This window comes from Caloenas nicobarica, chromosome 5, assembly GCF_036013445.1.
Source record: "Caloenas nicobarica isolate bCalNic1 chromosome 5, bCalNic1.hap1, whole genome shotgun sequence".
Lineage (NCBI taxonomy): Eukaryota > Metazoa > Chordata > Aves > Columbiformes > Columbidae > Caloenas > Caloenas nicobarica.
Window position 1 is genome coordinate 23,876,247 of NC_088249.1, and position 24,943 is coordinate 23,901,189.

General features: G+C 43.5%; 1 protein-coding gene across 5 annotated transcripts in view; it reads right to left on the minus strand.

Annotated features, from left to right (window-relative positions):
• Positions 1-24,943, minus strand: part of ESRRB (estrogen related receptor beta) — a 133,755-nt gene that overhangs the window by 42,721 nt on the left and 66,091 nt on the right. For 4 of the 5 annotated variants that reach the window (XM_065635881.1, XM_065635882.1, XM_065635883.1 and 1 more), the window contains one exon: positions 1,674-2,083. In XM_065635881.1, the coding sequence (XP_065491953.1) occupies positions 1,674-2,083 (410 nt within the window). Of the gene's footprint in view, positions 1-1,673; positions 2,084-20,511; positions 20,548-24,943 lie in introns of those variants that run through there. The other variant, XM_065635884.1, reaches the window with a different exon arrangement.

Sequence of the window (24,943 nt, forward strand, 5' to 3'; positions counted from 1 at the left end):
TCGCTCCCATGAGGGGTTAGTTTTTCAGTCTCTTCCTGTCTAAGGAGCCCCTAGAGCTCTGCTTCAGAGTACTACCCTGTCCCTCCTTTAGCACCTGAATGTGCCAAAAAGAAACACTGGGAATGGGTCCAAGTGCTGGAGCAGGGACAGAGTCAGTGCTGACAGTCAGAAGTCCAAGTAAAAGTTCACATTCAATCACAGGAGATTCAGCAATGACAATCACAGAAATCCTGCCGGGGAACAGGCCAGTGCTCGAGAGATGGCCACGCTTTCCACATAGCATAATAAAAGAGGAAGAGTTGGTGGGGCAATACAGAGTGACTACTTCTACAGGTGGATAATGTTAAGGAGAGACATCTAGAATCTACAAAGTTAAGCTAGAAATAGTGAATTCTGCAGAAAACCCAGACTGAACTGTACCCTGTACTGCTCTGTCCACTCCAGAGTTGAACATCCTCAGTGACAGAGTGTAATCAGGCCCATTCAATGAACAAAAATAAAATGAGTGCTCTCCCTACATGTGCATTTTACAAGGAAGTGCTGGTGTGGTGGACTGACCCCAGCCAGCAGCCAAGTACACACGCAACTGCTTGCTGACTGGACATAAGTCTCCAGTCAAACGACCATGACTGCGTAAACTCAATGCACTTTTCACTGGAAGATGAATGATCCTGTCCTTTTTCCAGTTAGAAAGCACAGCAAATAAAGGGAGCATCTGTACATCCAGGCATGTTGCTCACATGGGGTCTGATTGTGTAAGTATATCCAAGCATCCACGGTTATTGGAGTTTGGCTGGATGCACTCCCACTTTTGGCTGCACTGCTGTACCTGTATGTGTGCATGTGCAGTGTACCTCTGGCAGTCAGGACACAGCCACACACCTCATACGTGAACTGTACATGCAGGAGCAATGCACTGCAATTCATCTACACATACATGCATTGAGGTTTTCAAATCACCTGAGGAATTTCTTATCCTCAGTAAGACTGACAAAAACTGGGTAACTCTACCTCCTTCAGTGCCTAATTTTTTTGTCATCAAAGAAGTTGCATCCTAATGAAAAGGGCTGGTGGAGCTGGAAAAGGAGGAACACAGGACTGACTGTCATCCAAGTGCCCTGTCCAGCCTTCTGGTGAGGTCTGTATGGAGCCCATGGCCACAAATTAAGACTGGTAGGACAAAGTAAGAACCTCTCCACTCCTGTAATGCTGGAGCTTTCATCTCAAGGTGCAGACATCTTTAAAGAGATGACATCTCTAGGCAGGCACATCCACTCTTCAAATGGGCCTTAAACCCACCTTTAAAATGTAAAGCATTTCCTTTCCAGGCTTCATGCCACCAGCAGCCACATTATCAGGGTATCAGTGCCACTTGCAGAGGCAGGAAGATCCGCTAGGCCAGATGCCCAGATCTGGTAGCCACCCAGGCTAGGAACTTGGCAAAGGTTCCTACCACCACAGAGCCTAACTTCATGTTCAGGTTGATTTGGAAGGACCAGAGTTGGGCAGGAGAGAGGTGTTATACAAAAGAATGGAGGGTTAGGTGCATTACATCACCCTCTCTTGCCCCCTTTTACATAACCTGGCAATGCTGCACTCTCAGTAATGTCTAGGGGCATCTCCTTTTTTTGCTATGGAGTGAATATCTCAGTTTCCCTCCCTTCCCACCATACCTTGAATAGTCCTCTTGAAGAAGGCTTTGCACGCCTCACAGGAAGCCACGCCGTAGTGGTACCCAGAAGCAATGTCCCCGCACACCAGGCACAGCCGCTTGGGGATTGCATTGAGCATGTACTCGCACTTGGTGGGCGAGTCCTCCATGATGGCGCTGGCGCAGTCTTCGTAACGCTTACGGCAGGACCCGTTGCCAATCCCCGTGCCATTGAACATGGGTGGCGAGTCTAGGCCATTGGGGTGGCCACCCATGGCGATGCCGTAGCCACCACTAGCGTCGGAGGAGCCACTTGGGCTGTGGTGGCTGATGGCGTCGATGCCAGAAGACGGGCTGGAGGGCTCAGTCTTGATGAAGGACCCACAGCTGGAGGAGAGGTGCCGCTCCTCCGTAGCCATTCTGCCGAGCAGCCTGCAGGGAGAGAGCAAAGGCACTCAGAGGCCTCCTGGCCAAACCCAGCTCCAGATTGGTCAAATGACAGCCCTCCTTTTCCCACCTCAGTCTAACTCCAGTTGGCTTAGGCCATTCAACCTGCGCCCCCCACCACCAGGTACTTCTCCTTCAGGAATATCAGTACAACTCACTAAGAACAGACTGCCTACTCCCTACAAACTCACGCTAGAATAAAGGCTATTTGTGTAGATGACAATTTTGGGCTCTTCAGAGGCTGCAGTGTTGGGAAAGGGCATCAGTGCTGATGAGGCGCAATCTACTGAGAGCACAATCTAACCCTGGGACAGCAGAAGAAATGAGTCTGCCTGTGGCAGGCCAGGTAAAAAAGATGTTTGCTTAGTTCAGATGCGCTTCCCTGGTTCTAACCAAAAAGTTCACTAGCAGACCCTGCAGGAAAAGGGCCTGCTCGGATAGGATTTTCATTTGTAATACAGAAGTCTCTGATTAATTTTCGTGCTAGATTCCTTCCCCACTTCACTATCACCACAAAAAGGGGAGCTTAGAAACTGAACGGAAATAATCTGATCAAAAGTTTCCTCTAGTTTATCTTAGTTTTTCTTCTATTTACTAGTATAACACTTTTGCATGGAGATACTTCTCTCAAATTCCCACTTCTGAGAGAGAGGTTTATGCTCTTAAGTATATGGAAAGGACTGCTTCTTTTCCAAATTTGCAAGCTCTTCTTATTTGTTGTAGTTACAGTTATAGTCTTACTCCTATATAAATGTTCAGTCTTCTTTTTAGAACACTGCTAATTTTTATTATATCTTATGGCAATGAGTTTCAGGGGTTACTCGTGCACTGTACAAACAAACAAAAAACCCTCACTTCTATTTGCCCATACTGTAAGTGCAGCCTTTCAGGCTCCCTGAACATGTCCTGACTCTCCTTCTCAAGAAATGTACTTTCACCATGTTCTCCTCATTCAGCTCTTCATTATCTACATAATTGTTCGTCACACATAAGTTTTTGCAGACCTCTTATCTGCTTCATCATCCATCTCTGAACTTCCCCTAGTCTGGCTATTTCTGTTCAGTCTAGAACAGAGTTCAATGAGCCAGCTCCTCAGTAGCATGAAACTGGCACAGCTCCATCACTTCTCCAGCTGAAGGTCTGGACACTAGTCAAGACAAAGGCCCGTCATCAATTACCTACTGACGTTATCATGTTTTCAATGTTATTTTCAGCCTATCTGCTATATAACTCCTTACATCGTTTGCTTTTTTCTCTTTAAATGAAAATCTAAATTGTTACAATTTCTTCAACAGAGAATATCAGCAAGTTACTTACTGCAATCCTCAGATCTTTTCCTGAGTTGCTGTAGTTCATTTAGAATCCATTAAGATCTATGAAAAATCAAATTAATGCCTTCTGGTGTGCAATGTTTTGCAATAGTCAACAGTGCTGTCCATGCACCCAGCTTTATTAGGATCCTTAGTTAGTTCTTCAGCCTTCCTTGATAATTTGATGTCATCCATAGACTCTCATTGTTCATCCACTTCCCAGACCATTAACACGTGGATGAAACACCACAACACTGATCTTTGTGGGTGATCCACGTTAACATTTATCATGCTGAAACTGACTTCTTTTTCTTCTCTGCATACGATATGTCTAGCCTTTTCTGTCTCAGGCACTTTTTAATTGATAACAGTATTAACCTGACAGGTTAAATTGTCCCTTCAGCAAGATAATTTGTCAAAGGCTTTTAAGAAAACCTAAACATATGCATTTTCCTGATGATATGTCCAAAGAATTCTGACAGACTGGGGATGCTTGACTACTTGGAAGTTTTGCTGGTTTAAAGTTACCATACCATGGTCATGTGGGTAATTTCTATTTCTATTTCAGTTTCAGCCTATTTACCTGGTATTTGTGGCAACTCTTTCTGCCAAGCGGTCAAACCTGTCAGGGGACAGGACAAAACATTCTGTGACACCACAAGGCTGGAGTGCACATGTATATATATCACATCTGTGTGTTTGTTGATATGAATGTACATGTTTGAGATGCAGCAACTTCGCAGTATTGCATCCTTATGGTCTCATCTGACCTGAGTACCTCATAATTTTCCCTTCTCTGTTTCATCCTCAATGTTTGACCTCATCTGCTATCTCTGGGATCGATCAGCCAAGTTTGTTATTTGGCAAGACTGTTGACCTTGAGAGTATGGGCAGGCATCTCACGTTCCTCGGCTGCTTTGCCTGGTGTTACCTGAGAGGAATCCAGAGTTTGGTCCCTCTCAGAGACAGCGTGATGAGTTGATGAATGCTCATGCTTTGCCCAGGGGGTCACAGTGGACTAGAGGCCACGGAGCTGTTACAGGAAGAATTGCTGCAGGTGCATTCATCTTTAATCCCACGGGGCAGCTAGACAGTTTGTAGATCTCCTGGTGTAGTGCCAGCTGCCTGTGTGGAGGAAGATGAAGCTTTGCTAGCTGAGACCTGATCTCAGCATCTCACAGCAAAGCTGGGAGTTGCTGTCCTGGCCAGACTCTGGAACCTTTCCCTACCTGAGAAGTGTGTTTGTAGTAAGAATTTGAAGATCATTGGGCACAATAACATGAGATTAGGGTCAAAATGGAAAGCAAAGCCACCAAAACCCACCGTTCTGCACTAAGGAACTCCACAGTAAAAGGAGTTAGAGTTGTAATGTTAAGGGCAGACAGAGGACGACACTATGAAAAAGGCATGACAAGGAGGTGACCTGTACTGTCAGATTCAGTCAGTGGAGTTCAAATCCCAGCTTCTGTCTCTTAAAAGCCCAAAATTCACAGAGGACCTCAAGAGGACCCACTGAGGGACTTCCCTCCACTGCAAAAAATTTTTAAAAAGAGGAGAGATAGTCTTCTCCTAGGACCGACTTACTTCTCAACTCACAACCCGAATTAAGGAGCTTTCATCCCCGAGGCAGGCAAACAGTGACTAACGGTGAATTAAGGTTGGCAACAAACCCCCTGCATCCTTACAGCTGAGGATGCTCCTGTTCCCTTCCAGAAGACAGTAATACATCGTGAGCTCTGGTTAGGTGCAAACATATGCTTTAGAGGCAAAAGTCCTTAACGTCAAGACAGATCAAAGATCATAGCTCAGGTGACTCCAGCCATTCCAGAGCTTGTGTTTTTCTTTTCTGGTCTCTGAACAACTTGCATGGTTGATTATTGCTGGGCAGCACACACTGAGTTAAGCCTCACCAGCTCTGGCTTTCTGCAGGTCTCAGGGAGATCCCATGGTGACTTTTAAACAGACTCAAGAGTGTCCCCTGGCAATGAAATACAACAACTTGAACTTCAAGAAGAATAGCTAAATGTTTTTTGCAAAGAGTTGAAAGTGATGAGCAGCCATTTTGCTCAGCTCTAGTTACCTTAATAGGAATGTGAAAGGAGAGAGACTTGATCCAACTCTCCTCCGTGCTGGCACAGGAAACTCCGTTACTATTTCTGTGCCCAAGTAACAGGCTTAGAGGTTCTAAACATTTCGTTCTTTTCACCTTTCCTCATCATAGGTCGTTCTCTCTAATCCCTTTAGCATCTTTGTGGCCCTTCTCTGGATTTGTTCCAACTTGCCTGGGTCTCTCTTGCAGCAAGGTTTCCGAAATCGCACAGAGCGATACCACAGCACTACAGGAGAGAGTCACTCCGAAAAAGCACACAGCCGGGCAAGCACATGGACCAACGGAGCAGTAGTTTTACCAGACATCAGGCTGCACATCAGCTCACATATTTGATAGCCACTGTCTCACTGGGACCTCTCTGAACCTAAGCTGCTTTTGCCACCGTGCTCTACACAACATGAAATTTGGAGATTCTCCTTGTTCTAAAGTAGATCCAGTATCATCTTTAAACCACACGCTGCTAATTGCCACATGTTTTACCAAAGGTTGTTAATAATGCTTATTTTTTCAGCCTGGCTCCTCTTTTTTTTCTACTATTTTTTTTTTCCTAGTATCTTTCAGTTGTGTCAATTTTAAATGTGAGAACTGTTCCTTTTACATTTTGCTCCAGGTCACTAACAAATGTTTAAAACCAAAACACTGCCCTGTTGGACACCACCTCTGAAGAAGGATAAAGACTGTCTCTAACCCTCTGTTTACACTCTGTCAGCTAATCCATGATTCATTTCACAGGATTTGTATCAAAACCAATTTGATCTAATTTCCCTAATAAGATCTTGCACAGCTTTGTGTCAAAAGCCCATGCATGGTCCAGAGACAGTCTATCCACTGCATTCCTTTTTCCCACTAATTACCTAATTGTATCAAGAAAGGTTATTGTCTGCTGTACTCCTGTTTCATAAACCCACTGCTGTTTATCACTAACAATGTTGTTAGCCTTTACATGCCTATAACTGCCCTCAAACAAGCGTGCCCTGATCTCAGTGATTCTGGATGTAAATATGCAGGTTTAGACCAAGCTGAGATTGCGCTTCAGGTTTTTGTCCATCAGTGTTATCTCCCTTGGGCAGTGACGTTGGGTTAGTGTTACAAGTTCCTCCAATTCTTCTCTAGCCTTTCATCTTTTGCTATTTCTCTATAATGGCTAGACTACTTTTGAGTTTAATGGCTCTCTTGAGAACAACAGCAATAATAAGAGAGGGGAAGACTGCTAGATGGACAGGACGAGACAGGGACAAAAGATTAGTGTTATAAAATCAAGGCAGTAGATATTGCCCCCATTTTTTTTTTAATTTCAAGGATTATAAGTTTAGGATCTGTGCAGATAAGGTTATTTTACTGCACATTCTTTGAGGTTATTTTCACCAGAAATAATAATTTGAAACTATGTTCACCTCTTTACCTCACTTCCGGATATGAAAATTACAGGAATTCAGACTTCACCTTACTCAAGAGAAAACACACCTGCTTAGCAAGACAGCCAGAATAATACCCAGCTTTGTAACAGAAGGTAACTTTTGTCCATCAGAAGAATTCTCTATCGGCTGAAGGCATCCATAATTCAGTAACTTAATCCCATCTGAGCATCTAAGTGCTGAGGCAAACCAAAGTATTTGACCCTGTACCTTCTCCATGCAGCACTCCCTATTCCAAACTGGATCAAGGAAAGTTTAGAGGCAACACTGCTGAGCTTCTCTAGTGGCTGATCCTCATTACGTGACCTTCAACAGGAAAGGCCAGGACAGCTCAGCACTACAGTTTCCTGGAGGAAGGTGAGGAACGGGCATCAGAAGTTCTGCCATGTAGGCCACTCTGTTCACCAGTATTTTCTGACAAAATCACAGACTCACCAACCCAATATGTTGGAGATTTCCAACAGCAAGACTGATATTGTCCTTAAAATGAATGCTGAAATACAGCTGTAGGACTAATATCAGCTGGGGGAAGCGGGGAGCAAGAGTACACTCAGGCCCTCCTCAAGCAAAACCTCTATTCTGTGCACAAGAAAAAATGTAAAAGGACAGAAATGTTTTTTTCTGAGTGGTTCTTACAGCTAGATGTAGACAGAATGAAATCTCAATTTTTTTAAAGTCCTCTAAGATCTACCATAAAATTGAAAACCCCTGCAGGTGAGATGCCTGTAGAGCTTGTAACTTCCAGGTGCATTATAGCTTATGCTTGTGGAATGGCACTTTAGTCCTGAAGTCCATGAATAGAGAGTACTCGCAGTAGATTCAAGCTTTACTAACAAAACCTGAGAAGACTGCCACTATAAACCTACTCACTTCAGGCCCCAGCTTGTGACATCAGCACACTTTGGACTGCACAGACATTTTTAAACCAACCGTGAACGACCAAAGCAGCTTTAATCTGCAGAAACACCAATGATTTAAACAGAGATAAAATATCCAACCTCTTCTCCAGTACAGGCCTATTTTTGCTATCAGTATTTGTTAGCCCAGATGACATAAACATGCACTGCATGTGTAAATCAGATGTGTATTTCATGCCATTATGCCACTTGGGCAACACAGAGTTTGTGTTGTTTGTGGGCCACGTGAGAGAGCTTTGCAACCCACAGCTGGCTGACAAACAATATAGATCAGCTTCTCAAACACTGGCTGCAACTCCAGTACCAAGCCAAATTCTGTCAGGTGGTTTGTTTAGATACAGGAGACAGAAATAAATAATGCTTTCCAAGTGGCAGGCTAGACGTGACAGCTGCAGTAACAGCCAGTATAATTTTAGGTCACGTATGCAGAGAGTTAATGTCACGGAGCCGAGCTGCTGACACCTGTTGGGTGACCTGCTCTTACCATGGAGAGCACACACGAGCTCCCATCCCCACTGCTCCGCTTGCAGGACACCCACCATGGTGCTAGGGAGGCAAGGGGTCAGCACACCCACTGGTTTCTCCTGCTCTTCTACTCAACATGGACTTTGAATGCGAGTGACATCATCTAGAGACTCCTCGTCCTTACTGACAGCTCTTCTCCACACAACAGTCCAAGAATAACGGGACCCACCAATATGCCACTTTACTCTGGTACAGTGGATAACTGTGGATAACTCTGCCATACCAGCCACAGGCCAGGAAGCTGTCCTGGGCTTATTCTATTGTACAGGCACATATAGTGTTCCCACAGCAAACTTCATTTCTCTCAGTAGGTAAGCAAGAGCTTGGCTAGGACATTGGTGATAGGCATGATCATAAACATAAATCACCAAATTACCAGTGCATAAGCTTTAGAGGTTTTTTGTTTAAATCACAGAATTTTGCAGTGCTATAAAGGACAAGAGAGTCAGAACCTCAGCTCAATCTAAGTATTCTTCTGTGGAGTGCAGATATGATTTCTAAGACGTCTGTCATGTTTGCTAGTGGCATTGCCCTTTGGCTTGCATGGGTTATGCTTCTATTCTGTAGAACAGGGCAAACCCTAGACAGTTTGTTTGGAAGGCACTTATCTGCAATATGCCCACACAAATACTACATACTCATCTTTAGAACAAACAAACTTAGCAAAAGGCTGATGAGCTTGCTCTTTTGTTTGTAGTGGAAAGCAATGTGTGACTTCTAATCCATAGCATGAATACCAACCTGTAGTTCAGAAACCTGGACTACCAGGTTGTAATAAGGTCCAACTGTCAGCATTTTATTCAAAAAGAGTTACACCATCCTAATTCCAATTTCAGTATTTTCCTGTTGCTTTTGGCTTTGCTGGGCATCTGCACCTGGCTTATTTTGTAAAAATGCATCACACTTGCCCTGCCTTTCACCCTTTCTTTGAAGAGAGGTATAGATTTTTTTGATATGCTTTATAATTTGAAAGTGGGTCAGGGGAAGAACTTTTGAGTCAGGAGGCTGAAGAAGCTAAAAAGGAAACATGTAAGGAAGCCAGCAAAGTCCCACAGCTTCGCAGCTGCAAGAGCCTATCTAGAGACCTGTCTCCAGGTGTCAGTTTCCCTGGTATTCCTGAAGAGAAGTGAGTTGTATGAGACCTATTGAAGTGTGTCACTAGATGAAACGAGTTCTGCCATATAGACTGGACAAGCACATTCCTTGCACAGCAGGGGAGATGGAGGCCCAAGCTGGGCTCTTCTGCAAGCTAAGGAGATGGAGACAGTAAGTGCTCATATTCTGGCTCTTACACAGATAGTATTTGCTTGTCTAATGCCCAGGAGACATTTTATCCCTTTGACCCATTGCATAACCAGAGCCCTGTTACATATCAGTAGATCTTCTCTAGCCCAAGTTAGCTCACGCTGATGAAAGCTGCCGCAGCAAGCTATCTGGACGCTGCTTAATAAATAAAAAAGGCTTCTCATGGGCAGAAGACATTATGGATTTCCTACTACCCTTCATCTCTCTCCTCATTCTTTTAATTTCTCTTCACCCTTAGGATGACACTCTTGTTAGTAAATGGTAAGAAGTATTACACAGACGAAGTGACAATTAATCTGGAGGTGTGACATATCAGTTCACTCTCTTATTAACACATCGCCTTTTGAAGGTACCTTGCCCTCTGGTGTACTAACTGCACTCCCTCCAGAGTGAATTGCTTTAGCACTTGACCTAATGCTTCCTGCTTATACTTACTGTTGATACCACAGCAAAACAAGGATCAGGACTGACTTGCTGTTCACTATTTATCCAAATTCTACCACCATCCTTTTTTCCCCCCATGTCATCATTCTGTGTTTCATACTTCCAGGCTGTGTGTACCTTCTTCTCCCACTATTTCTACATCTGGAAGACTGCTCACATCAGTTCAACAATTTTGCCTGCATACAGCAAAGCTGCAACACAATCCCTGTTGAAATGCTCAGCTAGACCTTCATTTCTTCTTGAATGTCTTTATACTCTATCTAGGACACTTATAATCTATATCTCTCTTAGTACCTTCGGTGTCCTTCAGATACTTGTCAATGAGATCCACACAACAACATATTCAGTAAAGCACACTTTGAACACTTGTACGTCGGAATTTTGCTTCCATCTTTACAGCTAGGCAAGGAAGGAAAACCTTCAGCACTGCCATTCATATCACATGTATTTTTCCATCCCAGCCTGATCCCTCATCTCATCTCACAGAGACCTTTTCTTTCCCTCAATACCCTTTTTAGCGTTTCTGAGAGGAAATTGCTACCAGTGCAAATTCTTCAGGCTGCACTTTCTTGCATTTCAAGATATCCATTGAAAGCACCCCTCCCTTCAACCTTGCCCACAATTCATGATGAACAATGGCAGGGAGAAAGCGAGACACAGAGGTATTGCTTAATTCCTATGAGTGTTAGAGGAAGGACTTAGGATGGGACATACCTACAAACCAAGGACATCATCCTAGAATCAAATGTGAGAAGAGACTTAAGAATTAACATTTCTTTATGAACATTAGTTTATTGAAAGAGGACCCGAGGTTTATTCAGACAAAAATTTGAACTTGTGTGTTCTCCAGTCTGGATGCATTTGGGAATTCTTTGATTTTGATGTGTTCGTTTTGATTTTTTTTTTTTGACGTTTTCTGTTTCCTACACGTCAAAACTTACAGTTGCAGTGGGAGTTTGCCTCTTTCTCTCACCCTTGCCAAGACAATCCAGACAGAATAGATGGGCTTTGCCTAGTTCCACCTGTAGCTCTTGGAGAAATCTATAATTAAGTGCCTCATCATTAGAAACATTACTCAAAACCAGACAGATCCTGAAAAACTGACTGAAATTAGTTCCACATAAATTACAGCATGGAAAATAACAATGAGCAATTAGTTCTTTTCAGTTTGAAATCTTTTTTATCCCTGACTCTCCACAAAACATTTCTAAGATGATATAGTAGCAAAGCAAGATAACAGTGTGAGGGAAGACAATGGATCAGGCATAGGGGAGATGTCCCAGAAACATTGGAAAAGCGTGGAACTGGGAATGAGTTGGGCTCTTGGTGAGGATAAAGGCACAAGAGAACTGCACGGGGTCTGGGACAGACAAGAAACCTGCGCTACACAGTGAGGCTGAGGTACAGCCCTTAAACAAGCAGAGAAAAGGAGTACGTGACAGGCGTACCTGTAGACTAGGCTCCTCTTAAGCTAATGAACACCACAGGTTTGAGGAGAATAGGTGATACATAGAAACACCCTGTTTCCTTCTGCACACCTTAGACTGCAGTAACATACAGGATTATCTTTAGCTACCTGTTTAAGATAACCTCAAGGTTCAGATTTGCTGAGTCTTTAAAACCTCACCTTCTGTAGGTATTTAGCAGATCTCTTACCACACACTGCATATATTAAGTAGCTGGTTGTAGCTGACCCAAATTCCAGCTTCAAACCCTAATGACTCGTTCTAAATCCATTTCATGCTTCCAGACTGTTTGTCCCCATTTCCTTTGACCAACAAAGCAGCTTCCAGTCCACTCAAGCTCAGACCCACCCGAGGCCCCGCAGTGTCCTGCTTTCTTTCTTGCCTGAACCAAGACATGAAGAGAAGACCAGGACCAACAAACCGCTCTTTTGATAGAAAACTTTAACAGAACAAGCACATCATTTTCCCCAACACTCTGTGTAACTTGCATATTCATTTCTCCAGAAAAACAAACAAAAACCCAAACAACAAAAAACACCCTAAACAAATTCTAAAGCAAAATACTTCTAAATTACCTCAATCTTCCTTCCAAATTGGCATCAATGTTCGAAAATTTCACTAAATGTGATTACAAAAAAAAAACCTTCAAAAATATTCCTTTCTGTCATGGTGAATAGATTATCTCCTCATCCCAGGATGTTTTCACTTTTCCCTGTTATTATTTTGGGGCATGAAATAAAAAAACCCACAAACTTGCAAGATCTGCAACCTCAGTTTTACTCCCTGTTCCCCATTTTAGCGTCCCTACTGATGGACAAGCAGAAGCCAACAGATAGACACAGCAAAGCAGAGAGGCAGGCAGGCAGGCAACAACAACGAAGCTATACAACTGCTTCTACACTTTTGTATAGCACCTTTCTGAGACAGGCTAAAATGTTATATAGCTTTATTTTGCAGGATATCTATGTATAGCAGGTATGCATAGACATAATAAATTTATTGTGCAAATACATACAAACTCCTTCCTCATACACATCCTCCCACATCTCTCCTTTCCTCGTTATGTGTATGCACCTAGATACCATTCCAGCAGCTTTGCTACAGAAGCCAAACTATGACTTCATATTTCCAGATCATCACCGTGAGTGTTCAGACCTTTACAGCAAACATAATCCACTAAAGCAGAAACAAACAATCAAAAAAATACTGCCTAACCGAGTTACATCATTGACAGTCTGCACGTTCAGTCACAGACCGGTGTCTAGCAAAGCAACGAAAAGAAGACCTCACATGATTTCGCATACGTCTGCACTCTGTCTGATCTCGTATTTAAGAACTGTTTGTTCTCTGTCCAGAGGTCTGGGACACTTCGCAGATGCTACTAGGAGGGGTCAAAGAAGAGACCCAGAAAGAAGCAAGTTTCAGCAACCACTGGTCCAGTGTGACCCAGCCCAGCCCACCCTGCCGGCATGTCCTCCCGACTGCGCTTGTTCCCTTTGCCCTTGGAATGCTATCACTTATTATCACGCTGACTTCTCCAGATGGGGCATTTTGGCTATTGATCTGATAAATAAACAGCCTGCTCGCTCGATCAAAATGTTATTTTGCATTTCAATTACTGTTCACTAATGCAACCTTCATCCCGCCAAGAGCGCTGCTGGCAATGACACTCGACCTGGCACAGGCGTTTGCAAGCAAATTCTGCAGCGCCTGCTGCAAGCACCTAACGGGATTACCAGCCTCCATTAGATGCATAGAAAGAGGAGATGGACAGACGGGACTGGGCCAAAGGGGAACAGACGTGTGCAGAACAGAAGGTGTGAGCAACCTGGAAAAGGGGTAGGGATAGGCAGAAGCAGAAATCCATTTACAATGCAGCTTTGCCAAATATTTTGACAGTGGGAGGTCTTGGAAACTAAAGACATTCACTCCAGTGGACAGCCCCGCCAGCTCACAGCAGACAGGCTGAGCTCACTGTGTGTGAGCCATGCAAGAGTTCAGAGCAATGGGAAATGGAAATCAATGTCTGGTGACAAGCCAGCAATGAGCAGTGCAAACCCATCAGGGCAAACAGGGCCATTTCTAAGGCAAGTTCGGCAGCCTAGCGCCACCAGGGATCAGTAGGCTCCAGAGCTGGATGCAGGGTGCTGTGTGTAAACCTGCAGGGAGGAAACCCTCTTAGTCCTTGCTGGATTCTTCAGTATAGCAGGAAATTCAACTGCTGTTGGAGAATCTGGTGGTGGTACAGCAAGAAAGGGGCATCCAGAAGGATTGGTAAGAGATGGATCTTTGGCAGATGTTGGTCTCTACTGATTCAGTACTCTGCTTACATCAGGGAATCCTTTGCAAAATCACCAAACTGGTTTCACTCAAACCCTGTCTACAATGGGAAACAGCACAAATAGCAAGTCCATGAGTGGCCACCAGCGTGAGGTCAGGCGTGACTGTATGTTTATGAGACAGCTTCTAGTCTCAAGTTCTTCTGATCACATAATGTACTTCATGAGGTGGCTGGCTTTGCACCAAATTCCTACTGCATGATGCAGAATGCACCCTGGCCCCTTTTCTTTTTCCTACCTAAATTCCTAATTGAAATGTAACATGTATCGCAAAACGACACAACTGTTTACCAACAGATGCAAATGGTGGTCAGTGCTTTCACCACCTCCTGTATAGTGTGTCTGTGGGAGGGTGTTGGACTTGGTTACCAAGTGACAAGGTAATATAAATAGTCAAGAATTTATCTCAGCTTCCAGAGATCTTTTGACAAAAACCTTTTGCCAGACCTGGACAAATTTCTCCCATTTCATTACCAGACAGCATCCAGACTGAAACTGCCAGTCATCCATGAGTTAAAAATAAACAACCCCATATAACACTCCGACATTATATAAATGAAATGCTAAGTATAACACACTGAATGAGATCAATGTGATGCATAAAGACAGGATCTATAACTTCACACACATACTTCATCTGTGTGCCCAGCTTCCCAGTTCCCTCTGCCCTTGGCAAACTAAGCCTGTGTCCCACACCCATCTCCCTCTGGCCAGGTCTATGCTGGAGACCTTGCTCTCCCAGCTCTGTCCCTGTGCTAATTCTTTCTTTGAGCCTGCTCTTGGGAGCCGAATTTCTGAGAACCATTCTACACCTATATCACATCTCCCCAACCACTAGGTATCCATGCCCCAAATGCACTCTAAGGACCCATACACATGTTAGGACTCCTAGCCACTGGCTCTGTGCTTATGACATGGGACAGCAAAGTACAGTGTGCTGAGCCCTTAAAATGCTGCCAAAATATCTCAAAATCTAATTCCAGCCTCAACACTGACCTCATAGACTTCAGGAAGTCATTGCAGCTCTCCAAGACACTGCTTCCCCAACTGAAAAGCAGGGATATGGTCCTAAATGACCTACCTCATAGGAACATTGTGAAAGTTAACCAGCAACTATGATCGAAAGAATGGAGTGTGTAGATGCGTGTGCTGAATAGAACAATGGACAGATAAATCCTGTGCTCACACGATGGCCTCTGCTCCAGATTATCAGCATAATTCAAACCTCTTGCTTTAGCAGTGTAGCTCAGAAATTTGCCTGTGTAAGTGGTGTGAGTAGCTAGTGCTCTTGTGCATGCAAGCTAGCCAGAAGAATAAAACACTGGCTTCACAAATGTGTCTGTATTATATAGATCCAATTCTGAACTCCTCCTGAATCTGACTGTACCTTAAGCCCAGTCCCATGTGACCCAGTCTACACAATAACCTTATCTCTAATACTGCCTAATCCTATCTCCATCTCTCTAGGTGCTATTTCACACACCAACTGCCTCCTGCCAAAGTCACCAGACAACTCGTTTTTCTGTTCTCCTTCAGAGCTACACTTCACTAGAAGTATTTAATAAAAAAATAATTTTGTTAAAAAATACTATTATTTTTCATTATAGAACTATGTTAATTTTGGCAATCTTTTGTATTGTAGGACTTCCAAAACAAATCTAAAGAAAAGAAGATGTTTAATTTTGCTTTCTTCCTAGCACTTTATTTAGCCTGTCATGCATTGCCTCATGTTGTTTGTCTGACCAAGTGTGTGCTGTCTCTGGAACATAATGAAATACAATATCGTAAGTTTCCTCAAAATAAATTCTATTGGAATTTCCACTCAAACGGGTTGCAACCAGATTTGGGATGAAATAGTATTTTGGAACAAAAAATATTCTAAGAAACAAGATTATAATTTTCATGCAGCTCCACGCCCTTTACCTTCCACATAGCCCTCTGCTTGTGCTTCACTCTGCAGGTCTCTTTTCTCTATTTATATGCATTCAGAAACTTGTATGTTCTACTGTACATGGAAACATTTTGACACTTCATGCTATTCTCTTTAGCCAGGCAGTGTAGAGAGACAGATACTGGCAAATAAACTACATCTAAATAATCTGAAAACCTACTTAAAAGTTCTGAAAATTCAGAGTACCATGGAAGCTGTGCCATCAACTCATATAAAATGGTCATCCTGTGTTACTGAGTCCTTTTACATGGTAGGGATTAACCATGTGTCAAGGAGCATCCTGCAGCCAAAAATCAACGCCTCTGTTTTGAAAGCTGAGCGCTGCTGGAGAAACCCAGCTCTGCTTTTCCATCTGATGCCATTTAAGCTTTACCCCATTCCTTCTGCATCAGAATGAAATCACTGCTGGCATATGATCAGAAGTTTTGAAACCCTGGCTCCCTATCAACTTACAAAAATTGACCTGGACGTTTTAACCACTTTGATGAGAGCTTGAATGAAACTTCTTTCTCATTCACTCATGGCAAGGAGTGCTTCTTCTTAGCACCTCCGTGAGCCACAAAATACTACTTCATTTTACAGCTTGCTAAGTAAAAATTGTTGGAATCGAGTATAAATATCTTACCTGTTACCTGAACCCTACCCAGCATTTTGCACCTACACTGGAAATAAATCACAGGTAGTTGGGACAGCATCTTATCTCTTCATTTAAGCCTTGATTCAACTACTACTGAAATTCGGTTGTGATTTCTATTGATCTGAACAGGAACTGGACCTCAGGATCTCAACAGTCATCCAAATGTTGAACACTGCAGCTATTCCATGCCTGACACTGGATTTCTGGATACTTGTGTTCTAGTGTTAAACTACTCCTTCTTCAAACACACTTTTATTTCAAATGTTCCTTGGAAGGAAAGCAAGATGAACAATTCTTTCCCAGTAAAGGGCTTTCTCAGAAATCCCCACTTACACTAATAAACACTCCTCCTCCTGCCAGTGACACTGCAGACTGATGGCCCTTCTCAACCATTCCAAGTCATGGGGTACAGTGAATTCATTCACACATCTCCATCTCCAGGTGACATTCACTGGCCTGAGCATCCCTTGGAAGTCACTTTGCTGCCAGCTGTGACAGGTTTGTCAGCCCTGGGCACTTCAGTCCAGAGAGGAAATTCAGCAACAACAGGCTCCCTAAAAAGATCTCTCTAAAAGGGATTAATTTATTTCTTTGGATTCATCCTAAGCAGATAAATAGCCCAAGCTCTAGGAAGCTCTGGCAACTATCCTGCTTGAAAAGAGGAGGTAAATACTGTCTGTGTTCAAGAAATGTTCTCACTTCCCACATTATTCTCAAAACAGGATGAATTTAAGGAACTCGACCTGCAAATGAAAACAGCTACAAGTAGCAAAACCATCTCCCATGGTGCACCAGCCACCTCCCCAGAGAGAATTTCAGTCCATAGGGTTAACAGCAGCTATTTTGTAGAAAAATCACTGCTCAGCCCAGCTATACCTGAACAGCCTGTTCTGATTTCCTGAGGTACTTGCTGCCGTGCTGCTCACTCCTTGGCATTCACAGCAAATCTGGTACAAAACAGGCTGGATCAGCAAGGGAGCCACAGAGACTGGACTGCAGTGCTGGGAGAGGCTGTTCCTGACCATGCACGAAGCTGGTGCAAACACAAACACCTATGTTCATTTTCCATTTTTTGGTGCATAATTTAGCTGAGGTGTTTTAAGTTCCTGACAAATCTGCAAATGCTTTAAAGTTCCTCTGTCCCTGCAGAACTGCTGGATAGATTTTCAGGCCACGAGTTGTTGAGAGGGTGCCTTCTGAGATGCTCCTTCCAAATATTAAAAGGAAACTGTCCAATATGGTACAGCAAAAACCTCACACAACTACAACAGGAGATCCCTCCAAAGTGACTCATGGCCTAAAACCCTGCTGGAGGGATACGCAACCAGTCAGACATGGGACACGGTTGTAAATATGAAGCACATGTCCTGCAAACCTACAGTCCAGATTTGATCAGTTTGGAAGACTAAAGTTGTTTCACCCAGCTTCAGCTCTGAGCAGTGGAAAAACATTGCTATTTAGCAAAAGCACTGGCTTGCAAACCAGAGACATTATTCAGGGCTTGTAGACTTCGACCAATCCAGATAAATGAATTTTAGTCACAGCTGGTTAAAAAACAGAAAGAAGGTACATTTTAAAAAGCCACTCTGCATTACAGCCCCCCACTTCACATTGTGCTTGGGGAAGTAGGAGCTGAAGTAACAGTAGAGAAGGAAGGGGAGTTATGGATTCTGGTGTATCCCGTCAGAGCACTGTTTATTCTAATCAATCAACTGAAAAAATAGCAGCTGAGAGTAATTATTAATAATCAAGTAAAATTGGATTATTTCTCTGCACTGCAGTGTTGTCTGGATGGGGAGGCTGGTGTAGAAATAAAGTTCATCAGAGCAAGCTACTGAAATAAAATTGCTGACCTCAGCAGTTCATTAGAGAAGGTGGAAAAAGGAGTCTCAACTAAGCATATGGCATACTATCTGCAGAGCATGAAGGCTAACAAAAATAATTATTAGAAGGTGGCTGAGCTTAAGCATTTGAATCAAGTAATATATCCAGTAGTATATCCAAATAACAGTAGGAAGACCTACTGCTAAAGCCTTCCATTTCTGAGGTATCTGGCTTTGTGGGTCCTCATTCCTGAAGGTATAGGAAGCTCCCTCTTCCAAAATGCATCACTTTAGAAGAAGGGGCTCACATTTTCTCTGAATATGTTGAGCCCTCTCTACAGCTGTGGTCTTGGCTCATTTTATACTCAAGTAATAGAATGGAAACACATATCATAGAGGACCACTATACTGAACATTTTCCAATATAGTCAAGTCAGTAAATTTGATGTTACTCTGCCTAAAAGAACCATAACATGGCATTGCACAGAGAAGGCCATATTCTCAAACATAAATACTGAATTGCAACTATAAACCACACACTTTTAATGCAAAAACAATGGCTCTGTCAACTTAATCCATAAACACATAGGTGCAACTAAATTAGTCACTTGTGTCCATGAGTGCCTTGTCTATGCAGTCACATACGCATCTTGTAAGTACTTTGCAAATATGATTTAGGAACCTGCATTTGAAAATATAAGTCAGACGTGATATTAATGGCCAAACTGGGCCATTCAACAAGGGCAAGTGTAGGGTCCTGTACCTGGGGAGGAATAACCCCAGGCACCAGTACAGGTTAGAGGTGGACCTGCTGGAAAGCAGCACTGCAGAGGAGGACTTGGGAGTTCTGGTCGACAACAGGTTGACCATGAGTCAACAACGTGCCCTTGTGGCCAAGAAGGCCAACGGTATCCTGGGATGCATCGGGAAAAGTGTGACCAGCAGGTCAAGGGAGGTTCTTCTCCCCCTCTACTCTGCCCTGGTAAGGCCGCATCTGGAGTACTGCGTTCAATTCTGGGCTCCTGAGTTTAAGAAGGGCAAGGAATTACTGGAGGGAATTTAGTGGCAGGCTACGAAGATGATTTGGGGCCTAAAGCATCTTTCTTATGAAGAGAGATTGAGAGAGCTGGGTCTGTTCAGCCTGCAGAAGAGAAGGCTGAGAGAGGATCTCATCAAGGTTTATAAATATCTGAAGGGTGGGTGTCAAGAGGATGGGACCAGACCCCTTTCAGTGGTGCCCAGTGACAGGATGAGGGGTAATGGGCACAGACTGAAGCACAGGAGGTTCCATCTGAATATGAGAAAAAGCTTCTTTAGTTTGAGGGTGCCAGAACACTGGAACGGGCTGCCTAGAGAGGTTGTGGAGTCTCCTTCCCTGGAGACATTCAAAACCCACCTGGACGCATTCCTGCACAATCTACTCTGGGTTAACCTCCTTTAGCAGGTAGGTTGGACTAGATGGTCTCCAGAGGTCCCTTCCAACCCTAACCATTCTGTGATTCTGTGAAACTGGACATAAAGCAATAAAGCTCCCTTGCAATAAATGGAATTGTACCAATTTACAAAATATAGGCAGCATGTCCTACAACACTATACTCCTGGCAAGAGGAAATACTACCCAACTGCAAGGGGTGTACAGTACTGCTACTGTAGAAGGCAGAACTTGGAGTCTTCTGACATCTATGTGTGCAAGACCTCAGCCATAAAAACTGAATTAACACAGCAAACATTTTGTGTTTAACAGCTTACTAATTACATTTTCAAATTAAATATTTACTTCTGTCTTGAGTATTTCTATAGCATCCAACAGAATCTAAGATGAGTTACTCCTCCATTTACTTTAACAATTTATTTAAAAGAGGCTGAGGGAATCTGAAGTTTCTTCCCCACTTCCCCCGTAACTGTTGAATCATACAGAATGCTACAAAACCCCTAATACATATCATGCAGGAATAAGGGATCTGAAGATTGAAGGTTAGCTATAAGCAGGCAGTGGATGTACATACCTACTACACTAAGTGTAATGATCCCGGCTTTTACATATCACCTGCAGCAAAACACTGCTTTCACCGTCCCACTGCAAACATCAGCTATTTATTTCTTTCTGACATTTTTTTCTGTATCAGGAAGTTAGTAGAAAAGAAGAAGAGACACATGTTTTAATATCTTACTTTGAGCTGGATCAGTCCTAAAAAGTTTTGATAGTGCGGATCACCTACCAGGACAAAAGCATACTATTACTTCTGCAATGTTAGCATCTGCTTTAGGCACTAGCCCACAGAGCAGGATGAAGGAATGGGAAAGGGAGAAACAATTCTGGATAAACAGCACCTCAAGTTCTTTCACTCTCTTTGCATGGGAAGAAAGGGTTAAGCCTGCTTTGAGGTTCACTTTGTTCTCCACAGTTTGTGCAAGGCCAGCAATCAATCAATCTTCTCTCTTTCCTCCTTTTTTTTTTTCTTTCCCTGGGAACCACTGTAGGAATATCATACCCAGGATCTTGTTCAAATCCACGACTCTCCTCTGGCAAGTCAATTCTTCCCATCTTTCCCCCAGCCCCCCCCAAGACACCCCCTCCTTCCCTCCCCAAAAAGAGGCCTTCTGAGCTCGTTTTGCTAATGTATTCTCAAACCAAATTAGAGGCTCTGACTCTCGGTGAAGTTCGTGAGTTAGTTGCTGCGATGCACTGAATTAAAGATACCATCTCGGACTCAAATCAGATTAGAGCCCACACACACACATGCAAAAGCCCACTTTCTAATCAATTTTATAAAGGGCCTTCAGCAGAGATACACTAATGGTATTGAGCTAAGATCTTTAAACTAAGTCTGCAAGAAGTCTGCGGAGATAAAACACACGCTGTATTAAAGAGAAAGCTCTTCACTGTGCCCTTCCCACCAAGAACCCTGTGCACACTGGAAGAGCACCTCAAAACACAAAACAGCTCTCCTGAACCTGAGATGTTCCTTCCTGCCCTCCTCTCTTGTCTTCCTCCTTCAGACCTTTAAGTCCTTTCTTTTATTTGCTTCCTGTCAAGCTGCAGCAGAAGGTCCCTGCACAGAGGGTGAAGGAGACAAGGGAGCTACAGAACCCTGGTACGTGTCAGGAATTAGACATAATGAGAACAAGTGAACCCTTTTAGCCTTGTCCCATGAATCTATAAGAAGTGGGCAAGGTGGATGGTCAGCTTGACCAGGTTCAAGAGGAGGTCCTAGTTCAACACAGGTGCCCCGTGGTCACCCACGAGATGCTGGGCACTGCCCTGGTGCGTGGCACAGTTAACTGGGATGTCACAACAGCCACATCCTGACAGAGATGTGACAGACTGTGTGGTAAAAGGCTCTCCATAAAAAGCAGCAGCTGTGCACACCTGGCAGTGTCACATCATTGTGTCCTCATCTCTCTGTTTAGCAGTGGAAGATCTCATCTGTGACTGCACGTTTCCCTCTCTGAAACCAACATTCTGGTTTAAAATGCAGCATCCAGAAAAAGAAGACCAAGAAGACATCAGAAAAAAACATAAGGTAAATTGTCCACAGAAGGTGACTATGAAGGGGCGGCCAAAAAGGGTTTTTAAAATAAACTGCAATTGATTTAATAGCCCATCTGTTGCTCAGTCACCAAAAACTAGAGAATAAAGCAATCTGTGAAGACTCTGGTTTTGCAAGGTTTTCTATGTCAGATTGGGAAGCAATATTCTGCTCTGTTTTAGTGTTTTCTATAAAAGCACCTCAAAAAATTTCACACACATTAGAAAGCCCAGTCTCAGAACCCAGCATCAGTCTTCAGAACTATTTGCTTTCTAACATGCTGTTTCTAACAAAAGGATGAGAGGACACTTGCTAAGGTAGCAGAAAAACTGTCTTAACAAAAATCACTTCAAAATTTGAAATTCCTCTTTAGCTATCAGGAAATATGCTGCTTAGATCCTTAGACTTTAGGGCTGTATAAATGTAGTAGTTACATTTATACAGTCCTAAGATTACATTTGGCCCTTTGAAGGCAACCACAAGGCTGATGTGGCCCCCGGTGAAAATTAGTTTGACACCCTGCTCTAAAGTTCTCAGATGATCAGAATGTTCTTCAGTTCTGAAACTCTGGCTGGCAAATTGAATTGTGACATTCTGCATATGCAGCAGACTACTCTGAAAATCCTGACAAAAATACATAAATTACAAAATAAATTTATCTGACCGACAACTAGCTAACACACACACAAACCTAGTAACACACTAAGGGAAACCACTTGAACTTTCACAGGGCCAACCTTCAGTAGAGGGAGCCTTCCCCTTGTTTGTCAGACAAGTGACAGTTCCTAGGCTTAGAAGGACACAAGTGGCCTCCTGCATCAGAGAAAGCCCCAACTATACCCTTTAAAGGGCTGCAGCAACAATTTTGCAGGAACTTAAGCACTGCTCACTGTTAGCACAGAACAGAGAGGATCATAGGTGCCTTCTTGGTGCAGAGCTGCAGCACGCAGAGACCACGACCCCCAGCCTTCTATGCTCCTTCTTCATCTGCATGTCTCAGAATAAAACCTATAGTTTGTATGTGCTGCTTGTCTATATATACTGCATGCAGGATGTACTCCAAAGGCTGTATGAAACTAGCGAGTGCCCTTCTGACCACAGCTACCACCCCCATCAGCCACCCCCTCACCAGCTTTCTCTAAGCAAAGTAAGAGGAGCTCAGCAAGAGAAGTGCAACAGATAGGGGGTCTGACTGCCCTACACAGAAACCTTCCTGAGCAAAATTTCTGAGAGCTCAGATGGGCCCCACTTTCCCTAGGACAGCTTCAGGCCTCACACCACTATGGAGTTTTACCACGGTCATGTGCTAAGGATGACGCCAGTTTTCAATGCAATTAACCTTTTCAGCCTAATGAAATGGCTCTATTGGCTGTGGTGGCAGCAAGGAGCTCCTTGACTCTGGCAGGCTCCTGAGGATGGGTTATCGAGGTTGCAGAGTGTTACTGCTCCACATCTATTTGCAGGTTGCAGCTAATCAATGCCAGACCTGAAAGGAGTAGGCAATGCCAGCCCTAGCATCATACTCCAACATCATATTGATCCCTGGGAGGAGAGGGGACTTGGGTCTGCACCCATTGATCTGCTGTGTCACAGGCAGCGTTCTTCCAGGAACGTACCTCAGGCAGCAGAAGCACACAGCCCAGAGAAAGGGGAAAATTCCTCAGATGGGAAAGCATAACGGCTACCCCAGAGGCGATGCAAAGGCAGCAAACTGCCCTGTGGCTTAGGAAGAACCAGATCTGGGATAGAGCCTCAGGCTTTTGCACCACTTTATTCTCCTTAGCTGGAATAAGGCAGGCACAACAGCCCCCCAAGGAGTGGGTGACAACTGCTGTACCCTGAGGGCTGACACTTTTGAGTCACTTTCCTCCTTTCTAGCTGTTGAGCTTTGGAAAGTGGTGGTGGTGGGCAAGGGGTGGGATGCAAATCTGATATTACATGACAAAGCCCCAAACATGCAGTCTGTGTGGAGGGAGGGAGAAAGCGAAAAGTATCTTTGTCTCCCATATGAAGCCATCCTGCCAACACAGCCCATGAGGATTTCAGTCTTGGAGTTCTGGAGAAGTACAAACCTGATCCACGTTTGCCTATGACTTTAACAGTCTTTGTTGAGATTTGCCCTGCAGTGCTCAGGCGATCCCACTTCTTTAATTTCAAACCTGCCAGAGGTGTCACCAAACCCAAGCACCAAAAATTCTAGAACCTAAATTATACCCTTGAAAAATTATTAAGATGGCTTTAAAATCAGGAAATGCTGCAAATAAAAATATTGTTTTCTGTGTCTGTTTCAGTGTTCCGGGTTACTTGCATGCTCTCAATCCATGATATTGAACTTCCTTCTGCAATGCTGAAGGCAAGAAATTTGCATTAAGAAACAAAATCATAACTGGTGCATTCCTTCACTTCAAAAAAGAGGCCTCTTATCAAATATTGCAATGCTTCAAACTCCTCAATTCTCCATCTTTATTGCTCTTCTTTCAGTAAAGCTTGCTTTCACTTGCACTCTTTAGCATCATTATTTTCACACACCTTCCTCATTCTCTTTTACAAATACTCAGTGTATCTTTCAAACACAGATCTGGCTCAAACTTCAAAAACCACATAACCTCAGAAGTGTTTTCAATGTTCCGGTGCGATAAAGATATAGTCAGGACACATTCAGGACTCAGTTCCATGTCCTACATTAAACTCTAGTTCCTTTTTGTATAGTCACTCACTGAAAAATAAAAAAAAGGAAGAAGAGCTACCAACCAGCTGGACTTAGGAGCTTTGAGATGTGTTGTCCGTATGCACCTTCCACTGGGAGATTTTCTTCCTGTGTGTGTAGACCTCATGGAGCACCATACACTTCCCACAGAACCTCAATATTCAAAGGCAGAGGGGCAGGAGATAGAACAGGCATATGGAAAATGCATTGTGAAGACATTTAATTGTTGGTGACATCTTTAACAACGCTGGGCTATGCACATTCTGTGTCACATCCAGTAATATGTACTTCACCTGGAGGTCAGTCTGGAGCCTACCGTTATATGAAATGGCAATCTTTGGATGGAAATCACTAAGGTTTTTTTAA